The 22,407-nt window shown below is 40.2% G+C and overlaps 1 protein-coding gene across 2 annotated transcripts; it reads right to left on the bottom strand.

The window, feature by feature from the left end:
* Positions 1-4,232: 4,232 nt before the first annotated feature.
* keap1a (kelch-like ECH-associated protein 1a) lies at positions 4,233-21,842 on the bottom strand. 2 transcript variants are annotated; one of them, XM_069710596.1, is made up of 12 exons: positions 21,228-21,837; positions 14,094-14,980; positions 13,092-13,291; positions 12,787-12,943; positions 11,856-11,948; positions 11,271-11,417; positions 10,943-11,049; positions 9,980-10,109; positions 9,071-9,267; positions 6,483-6,688; positions 5,843-6,019; positions 4,233-4,988 (listed from the first exon to the last, which is right to left on the bottom strand). In XM_069710596.1, the coding sequence occupies exons 2-12, from the start codon at positions 14,304-14,306 to the stop codon at positions 4,807-4,809; spliced, it is 1,809 nt and encodes a 602-aa protein (XP_069566697.1). In that variant the 5' UTR covers positions 14,307-14,980; positions 21,228-21,837; the 3' UTR covers positions 4,233-4,806. The 2 variants fall into 2 exon arrangements, with proteins under 2 accessions (XP_069566697.1, XP_069566698.1); XM_069710597.1 differs by lacking the exons at positions 4,233-4,988; positions 5,843-6,019 and having other exon boundaries at positions 6,608-8,922; positions 21,228-21,842.
* Positions 21,843-22,407: the final 565 nt, after the last annotated feature.

Genomic DNA, 22,407 nt, shown 5'->3' with positions numbered 1-22,407 from the left:
ATGGTTTATTCTGTGCAGCGGACACATTGTCATACTTTTTCTCTTCTTGCACCAACGTTTGTCGTTATCTAATTTGAAATGTACTAATTCCTTATTCTTGCGGAGGGAGGATGAACCACTGACTTGAACAGCTGCTTCATGACCCAAAAAACTGTCAGTCTTTCCCTGGAATAAATTGTGGAATATACCATCTTTGGGTACAGGGGGGAGTTGGAAACGTGCATTTTCAGGGAAGCAGACGTCACCAGCGAGTGCGTGCGTTTGGGCGCGATCACAAATTGCATCACAAGAATATAAACTTCAATTCGTTAAAAGTGGCCTGTTTAAAGTGTCGAAAGAGGTAAAAATAAAGAATAGCTTGGAGTTAAGCTCCCCTGTGTTTCAGAGCGGTGTTTCTAGAGGACCCATAGTAGAATCAATTCAGCGAGAGGGGAGCTTGAAACTGCCCACTCATGCTTTCCTCTGAGTCTGAGAGAAACACAGTTGAAGGGAACACACAGACCAGTCGGCCGCACTACATGCTCACAACAGGCAGGCTCCCATCACTAACGGAAAAACAACAGCAGTCTCTCTGCATATAATTACAATAATACTCTAAACACTATGCAAAGCAAAGATCTCAGAAATACTACATTCAACTCCTGGGATGATATGGAGGAATTTCATAGTGATACTACATTATCTTTAAAGTCACCATGGACTCACTGTAGAGTGCCTGTGTAAACACCCAAAGGAATATATTCAAATACCATTTTAAAATTGCATTACGTGTTTGATCTGTCAACAAACAAACAAACGTGAAATTTAGTTTGTATGCAAAGCTTCTGCTGATTTCAGTTTTAGGGATTGTTATTGGTCGACTCCACGTCCTGCAGATGCTATGAATGCAGATGATACCCTAACCTTCATCAGGTGAAGCGACTGTTAATGTGATGCCTCAGATGTGGGTGGGGAGCCACAATAGTTCTGTGGGTGTGCATGCGTAAAGGCGCGCATGTGCGTGCAAGCGTAAAGGCTCGCAGGTACGTGTATGCGTCCGGGTATTTGCCTCTGCCAGGGCCATAAAGGTAACAAAACAACATTTTCTCAAACTCAGTCTGTAAGTATACAAATTAAAACAGGAAATTAAATTAGATACATAAACGATAGGGGTCTGAGCGTCAAATATTGAAGATTAATTTCAGCTAATGCCACTCAAGAACTGTTTCTTCTCTGGTATTAAATGGAGTGTGTAACTGCTTGACAAACGTATGCAATTGTGTATTGGCTCAGTACATAACGCATATATGCTCAGCTTCCCACTCATTCTGCTCACAAGCAAACCTAACAGCTTTGCCAGTCTGTCTTCTGTTGGTTGCTCTTCACTCATCTGCATCAGCTGGATGTGCCTAGCTCAAGGGCATCTGTTGACAGAGAAGAAGGCAAGGATGCACATACTATAAGAAGATGCTGTCACAAATGGTGGTGTCATAGCTAAAGTTACCCAGTTTATCTAAGGCAGCAACTGCTGTGAACTTTCGAGGACTCTTGAGGTGTTGGGTGCTTCCCAAATATGTCAAACTATTCTACATGAATAGGAAAAGGTTGTTGAGTCAGAACATTTCCCCGACAAATAAATAAAGGTAAATACAAATGTGCAAAATTTCATGTGTTGGCCTCAGATTGTAAAATCTGCAACATTTGGGGTCAGATTAGAGAAAGCAGTCTGACCTTTTAACCACCATCGTGCTGAAACACCTGCTGCAGGCATCTGGGTCAACAGCTGATGTAAACCAAAAGGTTTTACATCACAACTTTCATGCAGTTGCAGCCGGTTCAGTAAAAATGTTCACACGAATCTGTGTCCACGTCAAATGACTCACATTATTTGCATTCATGTACAGTACTCACATACATTTGTGCGCTTGCAATTCTCATTTGAATGTGTTTGCGTGTGCCTTGTCGAGGGGTGTGTTTCCATGCCACCAGCCCACTCACCAATGTCACCTTCATGGGTGGCTCCATCGTAGGAGCATCCTTCAGAATGCAACAGATTAGCTTTGCAGGCAGGGATGTTGATGAGGTCATCACTTCCCAAGGTCACACCTACCTACATCTAGCTATAGACCCACTGGCGTTAAAGCCCCCCCACCTCTTCAGATCCTATAGAGCCTTGATTCTACCTCCTGCCTGCGTGTAGATCTGAATAAGGCAGAATAAGCTATATCCAACAGGATAAGCCTTATTGTAATACTCAGTGATGGAACAGGCTGCTTCGGCCCCTTCAGGCTTCCTTCACCCACAAGTCTTGAAACAGGCTTCAACAGCTATGTGTTACAACATACTGTACGTTACTCACAGCATCTCTAAGCTCCTATAGCCTTTTTAATCTCCACATGCACATTTCAGCAGGCTGTGTTGTTGTAAGCCCTGTTACGCAATGACTGATGATCAGATCAGCTCTTTGAGATTCTGTCACTTCCCCATGACCACACATCTGAATATAGATGGGCATAACATATGCATTCTCAACAAGTGTTTTTTAGCCTCCTTTTTGTTCTTTTCTGTCAGTTTGTGCAACTGTGCAACACTATGCACTATAGTAATGACTTATTTGACATTATAAAGTCCCTGTTTGACAATCTGTTTTGTTTTGGTTTTTTTGGTTGGTTTTTTTTTTTGGGGGGGGGGGGGGGGGGTTTGTGGACCAAATAATTAATATAGCAAAATTGTTTTTACAGTTCTCATAAATGGCAGCAGCCTTTTTTTCAGTCCCTGCGTCTCTTCTGCTCTGTCAGAGGAGGATTCTCTCCTGCAGCAGTTCCCCTTGGGGTTGTGCAACTGTTCAGCGTTAGTGCAGTGAGCATGCAAAAGATGGACTTGTACAACGGCTACATCTGTGTGTGTGTACTAATTTTCCTCCACTGATTCTCTGTGGAAGGCAAATTTCCCTGCTGTACAGTGCTACATCTCTTTCTTTATTCCCCTCCCCTTGTGAGACAATGAACACATTGAGGCAAATCTGTTTCCACAGCCTGTGAATAAGAGACAGACAGCTTTGTTTTGCACAAGTGTGCGCGCGCACGCACACACGCACACGCACACACACACACACACGCACACGCACACACACACACACACACACACACACACACATATATGCGAGCATGTTTTCCATGTGACAGATAAAGAACAAATGTGTTTGTGTATGGACACACGTATACTCGTGTATCCATGTGCAAACGTGTATGAGAAGCCTGCGTCATGCATTCGCCATGTGAGTCACTTGCTCTTGTGCAGGGCTCTAAGTAGTGAGTAAGAGCCCTCTACTACCGTCGCCTGTCTCCACTCACACTCTCTGGGGCCCAAACACACACACAAAAAAAAACAGAACTCTGCCATTTCCTCCTTTCTGCTCATCGCCCAACAGGTTGCTGTGTCAATAATGAATGCAATGAATGCTCATTAGTTTGAAATCTGAGACACATTCAAAGGCAAAGACAAACAGGAGACCATAATCACCTGCCAGCCTATTATTCCAAAAAAGCAAAAAAAACAAAAACAAAACAAAACAAAACATGAAATCTTTTCCTCCTCCATGTTGGTTTCGCTTTCCCCGTCAGAAATCTCATCAGAAGACGTGATGAGATGACTGAGGCACTATTTGAATAATAGCTCTGTCCAGGACTGTCTTCTGTGGAGGCCTGCTGGGATAATTGCAGGTGAGACATGGAGGAGAAACAGAACAGCAGTGCAGACAGGGAGGTTGGTAAACACACAAGTGACGTGTGCAGTTGATGACTAACACCGTAGTGACTCCAGTACCCTCTATGTTTCTCGTGTACTGCTGGACTATAAGCTTCTGCGAGGGCTCGTCTGGTTAACTCCAACTATTCTGAGCCACAAAACATGGAGAAATATTCCTTATCCAAACAGGATATCACTGTATGTTATATCATTTTGGGAACTGAGATGTGAAAAGATTTAGAGCCCTTATTATTTTGCTTTATTATTTTTAAGCTGTCAGAGTGACAGGCGTTTTTTTTACACAGTGAACCAAAAAACACAGGCAAAATATTTTTTTGTTGCAGTGTGCAGATGTTTTTGGACTTCTTCCACCATCTAGTGGTCGTGCATATGCTGTTACATACTCGACATTGAGGATGCGTCCCAATAACTGAGATCACAAGAGGTCAGTAAAACACATCTGCATATGAGAGCATGTTGAATTGCAATGCTGAACAAACGCTGCAGATAAAATGTTTATAATTTACATATTTTATTCAATTTATTTTCAGACACAAAATATAATGATTGCACACAAAAAAAAGATCAATACAATTTATAAAATGGCAGCTTTGGGTGAAACTATATTGGCACAAAATGAGGAGGACACATGAGAAAAGTGCTCAAACAGATGTGTAGATACAGATGTAATCCAGAGAGACGAACTGGAAATTAGGACACTAAAGTTCACTTTGTAAATAAAACTGAACACTAAATTTTGGACTTTATTAATCCCACGGTGGGGAAATTTAGAAAAACATTTCATTAAATAATCCTATTATTTGAGATTACATCTGTAGCACCTTGTTCATTGTGAGGTCACACTCATGCTTCCAATTGTTCACTTGATCCCGGAGCAAATGTAGAAATACATTTCTTCCTCTTCAAAGTTCCCATACAGACAAAATCTGTAGTTCTCCACGATGCGATACGAACGAGATCCATGAGGGCAAGAAGTTCTTATTTTGGAATGTTTTTATTTCATGCACTCTTTAGAAAAACAGCACCGCTTTGTGTGTTCAACCAGTTTGGTCCTCACCCCTATGTGGCTCCATCCTCGTCCTCTTCCTCTTGCTCTGGCAGGCTGCCGGGACAGGGCTCCATGGTAACAGCTACGCCCATGCCACTGCGTCCGATGGGCATGTCGGTGACACACGTCCATTCATTTCTGTCTGGACAGTAACACTCAACGCTGGACAGGAAGCCATGCTGGTTAAAACCTCCTGAATACACACACACACACACACACACACACACACACACACACACACACACACACACACACACACACACACACACACACACACACACACACACACACACACACACACACACACACACACACACACAGTAAAGTTAATGAAGCTGTTAAACAAATTAGGGAGCTGGTCAACAGATGTTTCAATGATTAATGGAATTCAAGTAATCCGTTAGTAAGCAATTATTTCTCAGTTTATCAATAGATTAGTAAAATTATTTTATAAAAATTCTAATTTTACTTTTTGATTTGCAGTTGATTTAATTTACTAATGTGGTTTGTTACTTCTACCTCTGCATATCCGTTTACTCTAAACATTTGAACCATATTTACTCTATTAAATTATACAACACTGAGTTATTGAGCCACATTATAAATAGAGCGCAGTCCAAACTGTAGTAACAGACAATCACATATACCAACTTGTCTACTAGTCAATCATAATTATTTAATCATCTAATAAATCTGTATTATTATTCTTCGACATGTCTGCAATAGAACTGCAAGTGTCATGGCATTTACAAAAAATCTTAAAGGTTTTTCTAGTATAAATATCTGACCTAACAGATGTGAATAACATTTTTCCCTCAGACTCGTGAAAAGGTAGAATGGGTTTAAATATATGGAACAGTTCATGTGCTGATTCAGAACATACCAGGATTGACTACAGACAATCAATGGTCATCAACATAAGTGTCCTCAAAAATAGTACACAAAACACTACCACAAACTCTTATGGTTTATTTTCTGACTACATGTCCAGCTCCCATTGACTACTCAAGCTCTCATAATATTATTGTGATGAGTAATGTAACTGACCGAGGACAAAGATGCGTCCCTGATGGACTGCGACTCCATGTGCACTGCGACAGTGCTGCATGGAGGCCCTGGGCTCCCAAATGTTCCTGGCTGCATTGTAGCGTTCCACAGAGCACAGCTGGCTCCGCCCATCATAGCCTCCGACAGCATACAGGTAAGAGTTCACACACACCAATCCTGCGGAAACGAAGCGAGAGGGAAATAGTATGAGAGGGATGCAATATATTAATTTGTTAAATCTGTGTAAAAAGTGTAAAAAAAATGGTAACTCCGAAAATTACATGTTAAATGGTGAACTTCAGCGGTATTGATAGGTCAGATTTTACTTTGTTGGGACAACACAAGACTAGCTGTTTCCACCTGTTTCCAGTTTTATGCTAAGCACACAAGAAGCACAAAAAAACCCTGCATACACTCAATTTAAAACCATTATTTTAATTGAACTAAACAAAGCACTAAAATGTCCACATTTAGTTCTGCTAAGTCCTTAACAGGCTCTCATAAAGAGAGAGGCTCGCACGCACGCACGCACGCACGCACGCACGCGCGCACGCGCGCACGCACGCACGCACGCACACACACACACACACACACACACACACACACACACACACACACACACACACACACACACACTCACCCAGTCCGCTGCGTATAGTGTTCATGGGAGCCAGCTGGTGCCAGGTGTTCGTGTCCGGCTGGTATTTCTCTGCAGTGTTCCAGCGATTCTGTCCATCATACCCCCCCACCACATACAGAGCCCCCCCACACGCTGCCACGCCGGCTCCCAGGCGAGCCACCGACATCGGACAAACAAAGGACCATCGATTAGATTCTGGATCCCACCTGCAAACCAGATAGCAGTTGTGCAGTGCAAGGACAGTAGTCAGAACACTGGTAATCTGTTGACACATCCTAATGAATACATGTTAGTCAATTAAAATAATCAAATTAATGTGTAAGTGCTGCAAACTTTAAACAGAGCCAGAGGAGAGCGGATATGTGCAGTAACCTTCTCAATCTACACCAGCCAGTCAATTTTAAGTGGATTAGGTTAAGCTGGCAACCGTGCTTGGTAACTATCGACAAGCTTTATTTGAAGCCAAAGATATTGTCACACCAGTGACAGCAGACGGAGATAAGAAAGTCCACATGTAGTCCAGCAGACATCTCAAAAGACATCAAGTTTTCACTGTGAACATGGTGTCTTTGGGGAAAAAAAAAAAACTGGGCTTTAAGAACTAGTTTGGCATAAAGACCGGAGGCAGGAGGAGACAGCTAGCCTGACTCGGCCAAAGATTAAAAAAAAAATTAAAAAAAAAAATCTTCCGAGCAGGACATCTTCAGTTTACAAATCAACACATAATCTTTTTATTTAATTGTAGAAAAATTCTGTGTAAAAAGAAGCAGTGGATTTACAGAAAAACAACCCTCTTGTAAATCCACAATGTGTAGCTTTTACACTTGTTTTTTTTTGGACAGAAAGTATAACATGTTCATTTTACCATTAGACTGAGAAATACTGACTTCTCCTCTGTTATCAAGTGTTTATCCTTAGCCTTCCAGCCTGGTCTTACCAGAACTAAATTGAACTCATGAATACACAGGTCTATCCATGCTCCATTGGAGCTTGTTTCCATTCATTGCATCCTAATGAGCGTAGACCTCTGGTTAATTTTAAAACTACTGGAGCAGCCTCTAACCAATCTGCATTGACAACATGCGTCATCAGTGTTGTGCACCAGAACTCATCAAGCTTTAAACAACAGAGACCCTCACCCAGTGTGAACAGGGTTCAACACCATATTTGTAGTGGCCATTGCAGACGTCGTAAAGTAAATTTGAGAATACCAGAAGCATTGTTCTCACTCTGGCTTCAATTCATTAATATTTGCTTGTGTTGGTATAACTTTTCGCATTGCTTCATGTAGTTCTAACTCCACTGCAATTGTTGGAACTACATTTTTAAACGCTTCACTTCATCATCCTCATCATCATCACACTTTGCAACCCCACTGTACACTGATTGGTCCACCCTTCAGAGTGGCTGAGCAAACCTTAATGCGAGCAAATACGTGTATTTCCTGAAACAATGACTTGGTATTGGTATGACAAGGTATGACAATGACAACAAGGAGTTGGATCATGATGAGGCAGGTTGGACTGAATGTACTCTGACTCGTTAATGATTAAAAGGATGTTGGCTAAGTTGTTAGCACAGTGTATTTCAGCTCTAAACTGCTGATAGGAGACTGACTGATATTACATCACCTGCCCTCCAATGATGGCGAAGTGCCCTCCAGAAAAGCAGAAAAATTAAAGTCCTGGGTCATCGTGCTGACAATAACCCTGCGCTCTGAACACTGAAATTATTACATATGCATCTGCAGCAAAGGCAGTCAGTCAGTCAGTCAGTCAGTCAGTAACAAATTATAAAGCCCAATCTCTATTTAGCAGGAAGGTACAACTCCCCGCTGACTCTCCTGCACGTTGCTGGGATTCATTTGGGAAGCACCCTAAGGAGAAGAGCCTTTTCTGCCAACTATTATTACTATAAATGCTCTAATCTCCTTTGATGGGTTTCATGTTGAATTTTCATTTTAATCGTTTTATTGGCTTTTATTATATTTAGCAGCTTCTCGTGAGAAGACTTTCAGATAGCCTGTGATGAGTTCTAATAATTCTCTTGTGACTCGCATCTTTTAGAAATCTATACCTTTTAATTTCAATAGGGATCGAGGTTGCATTTGAAGCACAGTTCTTTAGATATAGAAAAGAAAGCTAATAATATCAAAACAAACTGTCATTCTCAGGACTTCTCTTTTTTGTTAATTCACTGATTAAATCTGATTTATAACAGCATTGAAACTATTTCTGTCAGCAGCGAGATGCAAAACATTCCCTACAAAATTGACATTCCTTGGAAGTTTGTCTCAACATGTTTTTAAAGAGCTCATGTTTCTGTCTAATTAGGCAAATGCCTGCAAACTTCTTGACTGCTCCTTGGGCTGAATGGCAGCTATTCACTTCAGCTCTCTCGTGCCATTATCCATACTCACACTGAGGTAACTGCACTTAACCTAACAAAGTGTGTACAGGAGAGAAAATATGGGCTCATTACCTTCATCCTCGGAAATAAAATGTCATTAAAATCAAATTATTTCTTGAGTACCTACTTAAATAAGTAGATCCTCACACATATCCGTTGAACACCTCAAAATGCCTCACCTCTCCACCGTGTTGTGATGTATCGAGCCCTGGGAACCTCCGACTGCGTAGATGCAGCCGTCCACCACGTCCACGCCGACTCTGTTCCTGGGGATGTTGAGGGAGGCTCGCTGGCTCCACTGGTTGGTCATGGGGTTGTAGCAGCACAGGGCGTTGGACTCCGTGTTGTTTTGAAGCGACAGGTTCCTGCCTCCAACCTTGGTTAATAAAAAAAAAAAAAATTACCAACAGTGACATCAACCATTTGTTTCTGAACTACCATTATGGAGTTTGGATGAGGTCGGATTTCGTCCGCTGCTATCTTGCCAGTTCGGAGTGGTTTGGAGCCAGAAGTGACCATATTTGGACGAGCTGGGGGAGTGAGCGGCAGATCTGACTCAATCTGATTGGAAAACCAACAATACTATGTCCCGCCCACCGATAGCGGAAACCTGGCTGCACCACAGGCCTGTCAATCAAACAGACACGCCACCAAAAACACATCTTTTTGAGGTCTTTTTTCTAATTAATGACGAGATTATTTTCAGATGGACCGCCAGAAAACTACTAAGAAGAAGGGACTTTAGCTAACATCACCAAAATAACTTTTATCAAAATTTATTGACTTTGTATTTCATGAAAGAAGTTGAATGGGAGTCTATGGAGACGGAGGCTTTTTGGAGCCAACCCTTAGTGGCCCTCGGTGGTATTGCAGTTTATGGCACTTCGACATTGGCCTAATTTTTCAGACCCGGAAGCTACGTCCACTTTTATATACAGTCAATAAACTAAACTACTATTTCCCCCTTTTGTATATCTCATATATTATATAACTGTATTGGAGTTTATTGCATTGTGCCCTGTATTTGAGTATTACTCAGAGATTACAATTTATTTCAATGGTGGTGTGACAGAACGAATGCAACCTACAGTGTAGAGCAGTCCAAACAGAGCACAGGCTCCAAGACCACTGCACGGAATTCCCATGTCAGCCAGTTTCAGCCAGACATTCCTCCTGGGATCATAAGCCTCCATGAAGGCCAGTGAATGCTGCCGGTATCTGAGCATAGGAAAGGAAACAGTGAGCGGGTCGTTAACCAGAAGAATGCCCAGTGAGAATGAAGAGATTTTACAATGAAAAACTTTGCTTTATTTTTCTTTAAAAATAATATAAACCCTTTCAGATAGAGGGCGAAGGGGATAGTGACATTATATGCTGATTCATGAATGGACACAAACTTTGCTTCAGAAAGTAATTCAGGTGAAAATAAAAAATCTTCTCCTCCATGTCAACCAAAACCACACTGAACACCCTGTTTGTTTCTGCGCTTTTACAACAGTATCATCCTATAAAACAGGTCTATAAAACAGAACATGACCGCTAATTACGTAAAGACAGTTTAAGGGACAAAGTTTGAGTTAAAAAACATTTTACCGCTAGTTTTAATATCACCACATTAGTTACAAAAACCTAAAGATGTGGTGAAAACTTTGTCACGTCCATTTAGATTTCTCAGATTTGCTCTTCTTTGTATCTTTAAAACTTTAACACAAAACTGTGAGCATACTTTTTTGCTTTTGAGAAAAATAAGTCAACATACAGTTTGAAAAGCTTTAAAGAATAGGAGGATCCAGAAATTAGGGCACCTCTGTAAGACAGAGTGTGTAACCTGCTAAAAGCCACTGGATGGCAGACTGCATCACTTTCTGGATTCATGATGTGCATTCAACATGATAAAATGCAGTCTGAGCTCATCACCACGACAAAGTGTTGTCTTGTAATTACTTTGTGACTATTAATACCAGGGATAGCTCTCAAAATATTTTCTGTAGCCTGCAGAGTATCTGAGAATTAGCATGCAGCATTGTTTGTTGAGGACATATGATAACTACCCGCCGGCCACATAGATGAGTTGGGTTCCTCGGTTTGGTGCAGGTGGAAGCTTCCTCAGTGTCATTTCCTGGAAGATTTTAGACAGGAAGTCTTTACAGGAGTTTGCCTGGAGTTAAAAGAAAGGCCAAAAAATTTAAACCTTCAAAAAGTAGGTAACGGAGTAGATAATTATTAAGGGAAGCAAAAAATGTTTTCGTATATCACTTACATTTTTGGACACTACCAGGATGAAATACCAACAGCGAATGTTCGCTTTCTTTTGCGAGTACAAATCTGACTGACATTTACGTAACAAGACAACAAACATCCTCTGAGGCTGCAGTTTACCTTACTGAGGATGGGGCAGGACAGGAGCTGGTTCTTCAGGAACTTGGGAGGCAGCGCATAAATATGAACAGCATTCAGGAGGGCATGGAGGTACTGGGCTCTGCCCTCCATATCCCAGCGGACCCAGTCTGTACAGGCCTTATACACCTGCATAAGGATTATATTGAAACATATCAATATGCGATTTGTTAATCTACAGGCAGTCTTGTCAGATCAGGAATCATTTGAGCACATTCATTTAGGTGTATTTTTCTCTTATAGCTTGAGATAATAACAGATCATTTATGATGACAGAAAATCTAAACTTTACAGCTCAAATTCACTATTTGGGCACATTTCTGTGACTTGTTATGTTACTGTAATGGTTTGACACTTACAAACGCCTACAATTGAAACATCACAGTGCAAAATACACATTACGCTTATATTTTACCAAACAGTACAATCACCTATTGAAAAAAATTCTAAAAACAAAACATGTATTGAAAGTATGCGATGATACGAATTCAAACATACTGTGATTGAAATATTTTTTGTTAAAGGGATGCCAAGCAAGTTTTAGCTAGTAATTTGAATGCCACACACCTCAGACTCACAGAGCACCTTGAGACTGTCCTGACTGATGAGCTCCAGCAGCTGGCAGTGAGACAGGCTGAAGAACTCGTCCTCTTTGGTCACCTAGGACAGACAGACATTTCAGACTTTTCAAATCAAAGCATCACTTCCATTAATCCGAGTCGACAGGTATGTATTAAGATTAAAAAAAAATTATAGATGAGACACAAACTCAGAGATTCACACACTTAAAAAAGGTAGTGATTCCATGATGTTCATGACAAAAAGTGACGTGGAAATACTGCTATCACAAATATGTGCAATATCGGTAAAACACAAGTATGAAGTAGTCGCACTGATCAAGTGCGAAGTTTGTCCAAGACAGATCAGCGGTCTTGGAAAACCAGTAAACTTTTCCCAGTTATCATAACATATGAGTACAGCATGTAATGTGACATAATTCTGTTTGAAAAGTTGTGACTAATTAACTATGCATTAAAAAACATAAAAACTGCAATGTTCTGGAGCTTCTTTGGTGATTTATTTAAATAAAATGGCCATTTTATTCTGAATAGATCAAAGTTGCAATTGATTGCAATTGATATTTTGCTTAATGAGACCGAACAATCCAGCTGCCAGCCATAAGGCCACAACTATTACCCGGTGCGAGTCAAGATGATAAACAAAAGACATTTGTGCAGCAGAAACTCCGCAGTGCAGAGTTGCCACATGTACGTTTCATGCCACATTTTCACAGATGGACCCAATGTGGCCATCTCTCTGGCTTGACAGGAAATATGGGGCCCTTAGAAGTAGAAACCGCACGGGTCAAACATCAGCACTAACATCAACAATGCTTACAACACGTCCACAGGTATGTGTGTGAACATGCATTACTTCGAGTATGAATACTCGTGGTCTCTCGCACGTTGTTGTAGTGCACACGTGTCATGGGCCTTACCTCACTGAAGTGTGTATTGATGTACTCTCGGCTCCGCTGGTGTAGTTCTGTGCAGCAGATCTCTTCTGCGAAGCGGGCGATGCCGATAACGTTAGCCGGCTCCAGGTGCTTAGTGAGGAAATCACAACATGCTTTGGCCACGTCCTCCATCTGATACCTTGTAGAATATAACATACAAGAAGGGAAAATTCTTACTGCCCTTTATATTCTCAATCTAAAAGTATAACTGAACTGTTATTTAAGGCATTTCACTCTCCAAACATATGTTTTCAATGTGTTTTCACTGTGCTGCTGTTTATGTTTACCTCATGGCAGCCAAAAGAACGTGCAGCACACACTTCTCTCCCACTATAATGTGGGCGGTGTAGGCAAAGTCAATAAGTCTTCCCACCACCTGGGGGCAGACATCTCGCAAGGTGACCTCAGAGGCGAAGCACTCTTTAAAGCTGCTGGTGAACATGGCTCTAAAGTAGGGGCTGCAGGAGGCCAGAACCACTTTGTGCACCTGGAAAAAAAAAAAGGTGTGTTTAGTGACAATGGACAATGACTGACTGACAAACAGATGTCTGCTTTGGGGCCCCGGAACTGACAGATTGTAGTAAATAGATTATTTTTCACGACGAAAGCACAGGTTAAACTAAATAATTAAAATGAAGTTAAAAAAAACAACATAAAGCTTTATATTTTCCTTTCACAAAATCATGAATATTATGTTCCATTTCTACCAAAATAATCCCCCTAAATTCGACACATGGAAACTTGAAAGTTCCTTTTGTCTTCAAGATAGTATATTCATCTTCAAATGGAAATAAATCCTGTGACTACAAGGAGTGTGTGTCAGAGTGTGCATGTGTAAAGGCAAAGTACTCTTTTAATTAGACTTAACAATAATGACCGAATCTGGTATTTTTTTCTCAGTCTCGGGCCTTGGTACTGTTCTGCTAGTTTGTAAGTTTAATACATGCAAATTTACAAACTCACAAAATTTTGAATATTTAAAGAAATAATGGGGAAAAAAAAGTCTGAGACGCTGGTGTGAGAGGATCTTGCTGCTGTTTGTTCACTTCTTTTTTCATTAGCTTTTAATGGACTTTTGTTGTATTTACTGCAGCTTGATGTCAGTCTCCTTTTAACCCACTCAACTAAAGTTTACTTGCTCACAGTTCTTATTTTTCATTATTGCAATTTTTCACTTGTTTTCTGTACAGAAAATGTCCTTGGGTTATACAATGCTCAAAATTAAATTCATTCTGATCATTCTTGACACAAACTGCATTACGATTTTAATAGTTCAGACTACCGGTTACCTTGAAGTCCACTGTCCTCTCCTTGTAAGTGACATGTAGCACCAGGTCACACAACAATTCCTGCCGTCTGAACTCGTCCATGACCTGCAGGGATCTGGAAGCGTGGCTCTCCACGGTGTAGTCCAGATACCCAGACCCATGCATGGAGGGAACCACGATAGCTGAGAAATCTGAGTCACGTGTGGGACGTTTCTTCCTCATGGGGCAATGCATTCTGGGATAACTATATGGGTCACTCCAACTTCAGTTTTTCATTGACGAGGGATTGTTCCCTGTTCAGTCATACAGTCCTCTACAGTTCAGGGTTTGTAGTTCTTATCCCACTGGGGTTAAACTTCCAACAGAGGAAATTCTTTTGGTCTTCAACTCATCAATATAAAAGCGACACTGAGCAGATGTCCTCAGTTGCTCCATTATTGCCGACAGTTTAACACAAAAATCCTTTTAGTATGTCGACATTTCCCAAGAAATTAGGGACGTGAACCACTTGATAGAACCATCCATCAGTGATCACACCCAGCAGGGAGAACGTACAATCCACAGAAAAAGACAGTTGCTGCAACAAATATGCTTAGATCATGCATTTCTCTGCACATGTACAGGGGAGAAACAAACTCACGGCCACATAATACTCGCTCATCCTCATATCCAGGCTGCGACATGACTGACAGCACTTGTGTCAAGATCAGACAGCTCCCGAAGCACGAGTCAAACTATAATCATTACATTGCTGTTGGTCCAGACTTTACGTTTTGGGTTTTTGAAAGTAATCCATGCTGACATTTCAGAGAGTCCTCTGCCATTTAGTGCTCCACAGGAGAAAGGGAAGCTGTTGACGAATGCGTGTAACAGGGATTTCCTTGACTCTGTCTGTTGGGATGTTTATTCTGAAAAGAAGACAAAACAGAGAAAGTTTAATAAAACTCTTAATTTTTAGAGGCTACAAAAGAAGTTAATAGCATCAAAATCTCACATGACTATGCTGTTATTCCCTTGTGTAAGTAATTTGTATGCGGGTGTGTGAGTCACACACTTCAAGTTTCACTTCCTTGCTACTAAAGAGTAAAGATGTACGCTGTTGAAGTGTATCATGCCACAGCTTTCACCGAAGGAAACGGTCACTTTATTTTCAGTTTGACTTCTTAGGGGAAGTGATTTTCTTCAACAACCTGTACAAGCAAGAGATTGTCATGTCCAGTCTCCAAACAGATAATTTATAATGAAGGTTGTAAAATCTTTAGGTTACTTAAATTCTCCTGAGCAGCTTAATTGACTCCCTTTGACTTCAACCTGAGGCATGATAAAGGAGTTTATCTTTATAAACTGAATTCTGGAAAAAGGGGTACTTCTTCGGAAAAATGTTGTTTGAAATCCCTTTTTGACACTTATTTAGACAGAGTAGATAAATGCCATTTTTCAAATTAGGCCAAAAACTATGGCTTTAAATAACTATTTAATATTTCTATTATCAATGAATCTGCTGATTAATGTCTTGATTAATGAAGCAGCTGAAACCAGAGGATATGAGCAAAACAATGAATTGATTATCAAAGTATCTAATAATCCATTAATTAAATAATCATTGCAGTTCTACCTCAATCAGTCATTTCTCCCTTTGATAAGTTCTCGAGTTTAAACTCTTTTATTTTCCTCTCTGCTCACTTTAAAAGGCTCAGCCAAACTTCAGACCGTTACAGTCAGTGCGTGAGTCACAGAGAAGTGACTGAGATTCTGCAGACAGCAGCCAGCTGATAAACATACACAGAACACACATTCACACTATTTAAAGCAACAGAGGGTATGAATGAATTCCTGCCAGACACCAGAAGCTGCCACTCACCAAACACCCGACTGTTTTTTTTCTGAATCACATTCACTTCTATGTTCCCACTTACTCAATGGGAGCATCTGTCATGATACATGTCGCTGAATGTCACTTGACAGGTTAGTGTTGGTAGTGAAAATGAGATGTACTAGCTCTGAAAATAAGGTGAAATAGCCACACTCTGTTAGCCGAGCCTACCTAGTTAGCTGGCTGTGTTACATGTTAAAAATGCGTACAAATGTAGTGTGTAAATAATGTTGAGCTCCATTTCCTTCCTGAAGACGCTGTTTCTTCCTTCTCCATATTCTGACTGCACAAATTGAGCAGATTTTCAGGGGGCAGGCATGTTGCCTGTTTGTTGTCCTCACGGGAACGTTCTCAAATAGGAAGTAGGATGTTCCCAAATGGAAAATTTCCCAATTCTCAGCTGCCTGAATGCACAGTCAGCACTGTATGTCAGTTTAAAATAATTATACGGGTTATAAACGATGCACCTGTCTCTAATAAAGCTAAATTAAGAGTCTTGTTATATTATACAGTTAATATGCCCCTCAGGTAGAAGTATTTATCACGGAGGCAAATATCTGATTCACGACTACAACCTGACCATCAATCAACCATCAATTTGAGGAAATTCAACAACAACAACAACAACAACAAAAAATCAGATAACGCTACATCTATCACTTAATATCTGTTTTCTTAAAGCAATTTGTCGATATGGGGAACATGCATAAATCTTTCTTACCAAGTGTTAGGTGAGAGGATCGACACCATTTTCATATCTGATAAATATGAAGCCACAACCAGTAAGCAACATATAATAAAACCCATTACTAAAACGATAAGTCGTGTTTTCCGGGCACTCTGTAGGACCATATGTCCTAAGGTAGGCATTGTCTTCCCATTTTAACGCTCGACATGAAAGCGAAAAGACATTTTTGCCATTTATCTGTAATGTAATGTAGTAAGTCAGGCTCCATTAAAGAAAGAAAAGGTAAACTGTTAGCGTTCAAATGTTAGTCTGAGAGGCACTACATCTTTGACCACGTTGCCAGAAGGAATAGAAACGGTGGATGACTGCTCAGTAAGGTCCAACAGTCACAATGGACTATGTGTGTAATAATGTTGGACTTCTTTATCTCCCTATTCTGATTTTCATTACTAACCTCAGAGTAGCTGCTGATACAAAGTGCTAAAAGTCATTGAGAGCATTTGTATGCAAGATGACAGAAAACCAGGGATTACTGTGGCCCTAAAAAGAGTGGGCAGTTCGCAGGGACCAATAGTGTGAACACAGGTTTTCAAAAATAAATTGTGGTTTATTTGAATCAGTTACATTTGGCTAATAACCAATGTGCGCACCTAGTTTTAAGAAAAATATGCAGTACATTTCTGTAACAAGTGTCTGAAAATGATCAAGATAAAACTCCCAAACATTATTCTATTCACTTGCACTCTTGTACCAATCTCTTATTCAATTCAAAGGTATTTGCAATTATTTCACATTTGCAAGGCTGTAGAATTCCCTAGAAATAGAAGGATATCGACGTGTATTGTGCCTCTTTATACTAAACAGCAAACTTAGACCAACTGATTGTCCAGCAAACATTAAATCTCTGCATTCCACAGTGTCACTCGCTGCCGCAGCTTGAAGCAGAACAAATCAGCTTTCGAGTTAGAGAGCAAGAAAAGACTTCTGTTATGCTGCCTGTTAGCTACAGTGCCTTTATCTGAGTAAGAAAGGACCTTAGACTCAATAGACATCTAAGTAGTAGATCCATTTCTAGCATGAAAGAGACAAACCTTGATCCTGCTATGACAAAACAATGCAGACCCTTTGATATCTATTCACAGAACATCACAGTTTGGTGCTTTTCTGTCTGAATAAAATTTTAAAAAAAATGCACCCACATTTTGGGGGTGTTCTACTGATCAAAAGCAAAAGGGTAGTTTTGGAGTAAAAGAGTGCAGCTTTGCAGAGTTGCACAATCAAATCCACTCAGCCTGGTGCTGCCTCGTATCTCACCCTGCAGCCAGCCAGCCAGCTTGTTTGCTGGTCATATGACCAAAAGTGTCAGACAGAGAAGGAGAGAGAGCAGCACAAAGAAATTTTCAGGGGAACATGGAGTGAGTAAGAGAAAGAAAAACAAAGTGGGAGAGGAGAGATGATGGGAGTAGAATGGCTGCATTCAGATGAAGAAAGATATAGGACGGAAAGAGATCAGTTTGAGGAATCTTTAATTCCGTGGAGCTACGTAGTTTTCCATAAAGGGGCATTGTTCTTGAATACTCCAGCCCTGCCTTGTCTGTTGATCAGACTTTACGGGGGTTAACAGTGAATTACTGTGTAAACAGTGCGTGAAGCTTGATTACTATATAAAGCATTGCTTAAGGCCACATTAAAACTGCTAGAACAATGGCACTACAGCTGACCAGTTTATTGATTTCACACAGATTTTGAAAGGGTAGTTTGACCAAGGTCCTGACCACTAAACTCACAGGTGGTAGTACTGTTTGGTTTAGTCGCATTTATTTCTCAAATGGCTGCCTGAAAGGAAGAAGTATGCAGATTACTGGAAAAAAAAAATAGCTTCAGTGATTTAAAAAAGGCGATCTACGGTGTTTATCTACTAAAATGTTTTTACTTTTAACATCGAAAACAAAGACAGAATCATTGGAACATTGATTTTAGCATTGGAGTCGTTTTTCATAAATCGGAGGCCTGGCTTTGTGCCGAATATGTAAAGACGAAACAAGCGAGGCAGAGAAAAGGAGTTAACCATTAACAGGCTGTTCCTGTTGGCCAGTTGCATACAGGACAGCACAGTAATCAGCTGACTCCAGCTTGTGCAGTCAGCTTTTGACCCGCACATACGACATGTTATGTAGCACGTTGTATAAGGAGTGAAGCTTCTCTCGTTTAACCTTTAAAAGCAAGATGTCTAAAAGTGCTAAGCTGTAATGGCCACGCGTCTTTTGAAAGGTTTTGTAACAGCTGTGACACAAAGTCTTCTGGCATGTCATCCTTCATACCATCTTAGCCGATTTGGGTCAAAGGTTGCTGATGACAAAAGCTCTTTTCTATTGCTCTGAAAAAGCTCCATTAGAGGAGGGATGAAGTGACATAGAAGCACTAAGTTAAAGATTTAAAGATACACACATTTAAAAAATAATAGCTGATCACCTTGAGGTGTTGATATTTAGGAAATAAACAGTGTCCCCTGAAGACACTTAATAAACAGATACTACTGCCAAGTGTTGCTTAGTACACAGCTTAAAACAACATTTGAGAATTTGGAGCTACAGTTATTCAATAAAACCTCCTGACTGAAGGCATGCCATATCAGAATCAATAAATACACAGTGCTCCAAATAAACAAAGACAATACCTCCTCATCTTAAAAAGTGTGTGCACAAACACATTTGGGAACACACTGCACTGATGACTGACTGATGATATGCTGATAAATGCAAGACAACCTCAAAAAAGGTTCTACTATTCTTAGTGTTCTTCAGCAGCTTGATCTGGATTCTTTCCAGGCCTTTAAGCAATCACTATTTTTAATCTTGAATAATGTGCCACTTATTTTCTCAAACTCAAATCATAAACTATTTTGTCTATAACATGTCAGAAAATTGTTAAAAAACAAGAGAAAACTAAAGTATAATAGGACATAAAGTTAAACTATAATAAAAAATTAAAAAAAAATTAATAGTCACGTCATTTTTCAAGCAAAAAAACCCTCAAATTTGATGGTTGCAGCTAATCAAATCGAATACTTTTCTCTTAGTTTCTATTTTATATGATTGTAAAAGTAGCTGTGGGATGGTTTTGATACATGTTTGACACTTGGATTTTTAAGGCAATGACCTGGAGATTCAAGTTTGACACAGTTGGACAACTAAGCAATCTGAATGTTTTACTTGGTTTCAAGAAGTTATGATGGTTCCAATCATGAGTAACTTGAGATATGCAGATGACACAGTCAACCGAAGAAGACCTACAAGCACTTCTCAACCGTGTTGCAAAAATCTCTGCCGAGTTTGGATTGTTGATAAATGTCAAAAGTTATGGTGGCAAGGAAAACTGCAGTATAAGCTTAAGTCTACATCAATCAAGTATATTTTTTCACATAGCTTGGTGCAGAACTAAATGACAAAAATAAATGCTTTGGGAAATAAGGCCACCAAGATACGCAGCCTCAAGAGATTCGTCTGGCCAGCAGCATTGCATGGCTGAAAGACATAAACCCTTAAAGTAACTGATGAAAAGAAGCTGACAGCATTTGAGATGTAGACAAATGGATTCTTAGGATACTATAGCCTGATAGGAAATCCAACAATTTCATAAAAAAAAAAAAAAAAGATTGGGACAAAACCAATACTTCAGGAAACAGTTATCAAAAAGGAAATTTTGCTATTTTGGGCACATCTTAAGAACTGATGACACACTGGAACACCTTGTGCTTGAAGGAAATGTAGAAGGAAGTCATTCAACCTGGATTGACAACATCAAGTAATGGACCCGACAAGCAAGAAGTCTGACAGTCATAAGATTTCAAGGAAGAAAGTGGTTGCTGAGGCACATGATAATAAGTTTTCTTTATATCTACATTTTTTTTCTTATTTAACTAAGTAATCAAGAAAATATTCAACAGATGAATGGAGATTAATGACAAATTTATTTAATTTTTTTGACAAAAAAAGCAATTTTTGTTTTTTGTTGACAGCCTAAAGAGACGTTCTTAAAAGGTTTGCTTGCTTGCCACAAACACTCAAAAACCACCAATTCATTAAACAATAACATACAGAAGCCCAAACCAGAAAATGGTCACACTGGAGCAGCTGGGTGTGAAGAATGTTTGGCATTTTTACTTGAAAACCGTTTATTGATTGAAGTCTTTCAGGACTTTATATACTTCATTCTTGAATTCACGAGGAGGTTTCTAAAACACAACAAATGAGAGCAGCTTAAACTGTGGCAAAAAAACAAAACAACAACACCACACAGTAGCTCCATTTGGCACTCAGCCCTCAGTTACAGAATACGTATACACAAAACAGAAAACCAGTTTCAATTCCGTTAGGAGTCTGCGCACTGGGGAGGAAATAAACTAATGGTCAACGACAAACTCACAAACTACGAGAGGCTTTTGTGCAAGAATGTTGTTCCCATAGTGTCACAAGTGCTGCTGTAAGACTACAAACGCACGAGAACCGTCTTGGATCAGAAATTTTTCTCAAAAGGGCGCGTCCACCCAGCGTGTGAAACTGTTTTAAATCCGAACAGCTGCAGATTCACTCACCTGAACGACAGCTGTTCAAACTCCGAACCACACGAGTACACGGAGCAGAAACCACCTCGGGGGAGTTTTACGCAAGAGTCGTCCAACCGTAGGATGTGTTTCTCCGCTCTCTGTCTTCTCCGGAAACCAGCAAATCTGTCGTCCCCCACGTCAAAGCGAGAAATGTGCCGAGTTGTTGTGAATGTCGTCGGAGCTCTGCGTCGCTGCGGGCAGACGTCCAAAGGCTGCTGTGATGGTGGCGTTGAGGAATTTCTGCACCAACATGACTCTGCAACTCTTTACACTGCAAACACCGTGCGCGTAATACGCATGTACAGAGACCTACATGGCAACAAGTCAGGAGCAGCATTCCTCAAACTGAAACTGAACCTCGGCCGGTCGCGGGACAGGACAGCTCCGGGATTTACGTAATAGTTCCACAGCTGAGAAGAAGAATCCATTCATCCACCCAGAACACACATTCACACTCTCAGAAGAGCTACAGAGGAAATCCACGACAGTCCCTGCGAAGTTTGATGGATGAGTCATTGAAAAAAAAAAGAAAGACAGATTCTGGATCTGCCCTTTTCATTTCCGTATTCTGTCCTGATGAATCATCGTGGCTCGTGGCGTTTCTTGTCTTTCATAAAAATGAAATCCAACAATAACACAAAGCATTCAGAGGATCATGTAAAATACATTATATCAGCTTCCAGCAATAGCTACATGCCATGAGAATGTTATGAGATTAAACAGACCTGCCAAAACCTTCAATTTAAATAAGAAAAAAAGTTTTCTTTGGAATAAAATTAAACTGAAGTGATTGGAACCCACTATCCTTTATCCCATATGTAATATAACAGACACATTGCTTTTGATTTTGGATGTCACTTATTTCAAATAAAAAAAAAAAAAAATGGACCTTAAACATAAAATGTTGCCCCCTTTTGAGACAATCACTGTTGTGTTTCACCTAATAAGACTTCATCTCAGCTGATGGTTTCTTCTTGAACAAACTGCTCCGGCTCTCAGGTTTGATGGATGCCTTCAGCAAGATTTGACTCTTTTGATCAGTTGCATTAAGATCAGAGTGGTCCAGTGTTGCCTTCTCATTGTTGGTTTTTAGATGCATGATTAAGATTAGTGTGCTATTGGAGCAGCTGATGTTGTGACATACAGAAAACATTCTTCCTTTTATCCA

The sequence above is a fragment of the Brachyistius frenatus genome, unplaced genomic scaffold (assembly GCF_029030835.1).
Source record: "Brachyistius frenatus isolate BFR_SWC_R1_liver_20210118 unplaced genomic scaffold, ASM2903083v1 Contig_93, whole genome shotgun sequence".
NCBI lineage: Eukaryota > Metazoa > Chordata > Actinopteri > Embiotocidae > Brachyistius > Brachyistius frenatus.
This window is presented reverse-complemented; position numbering and strand designations above follow the sequence as displayed.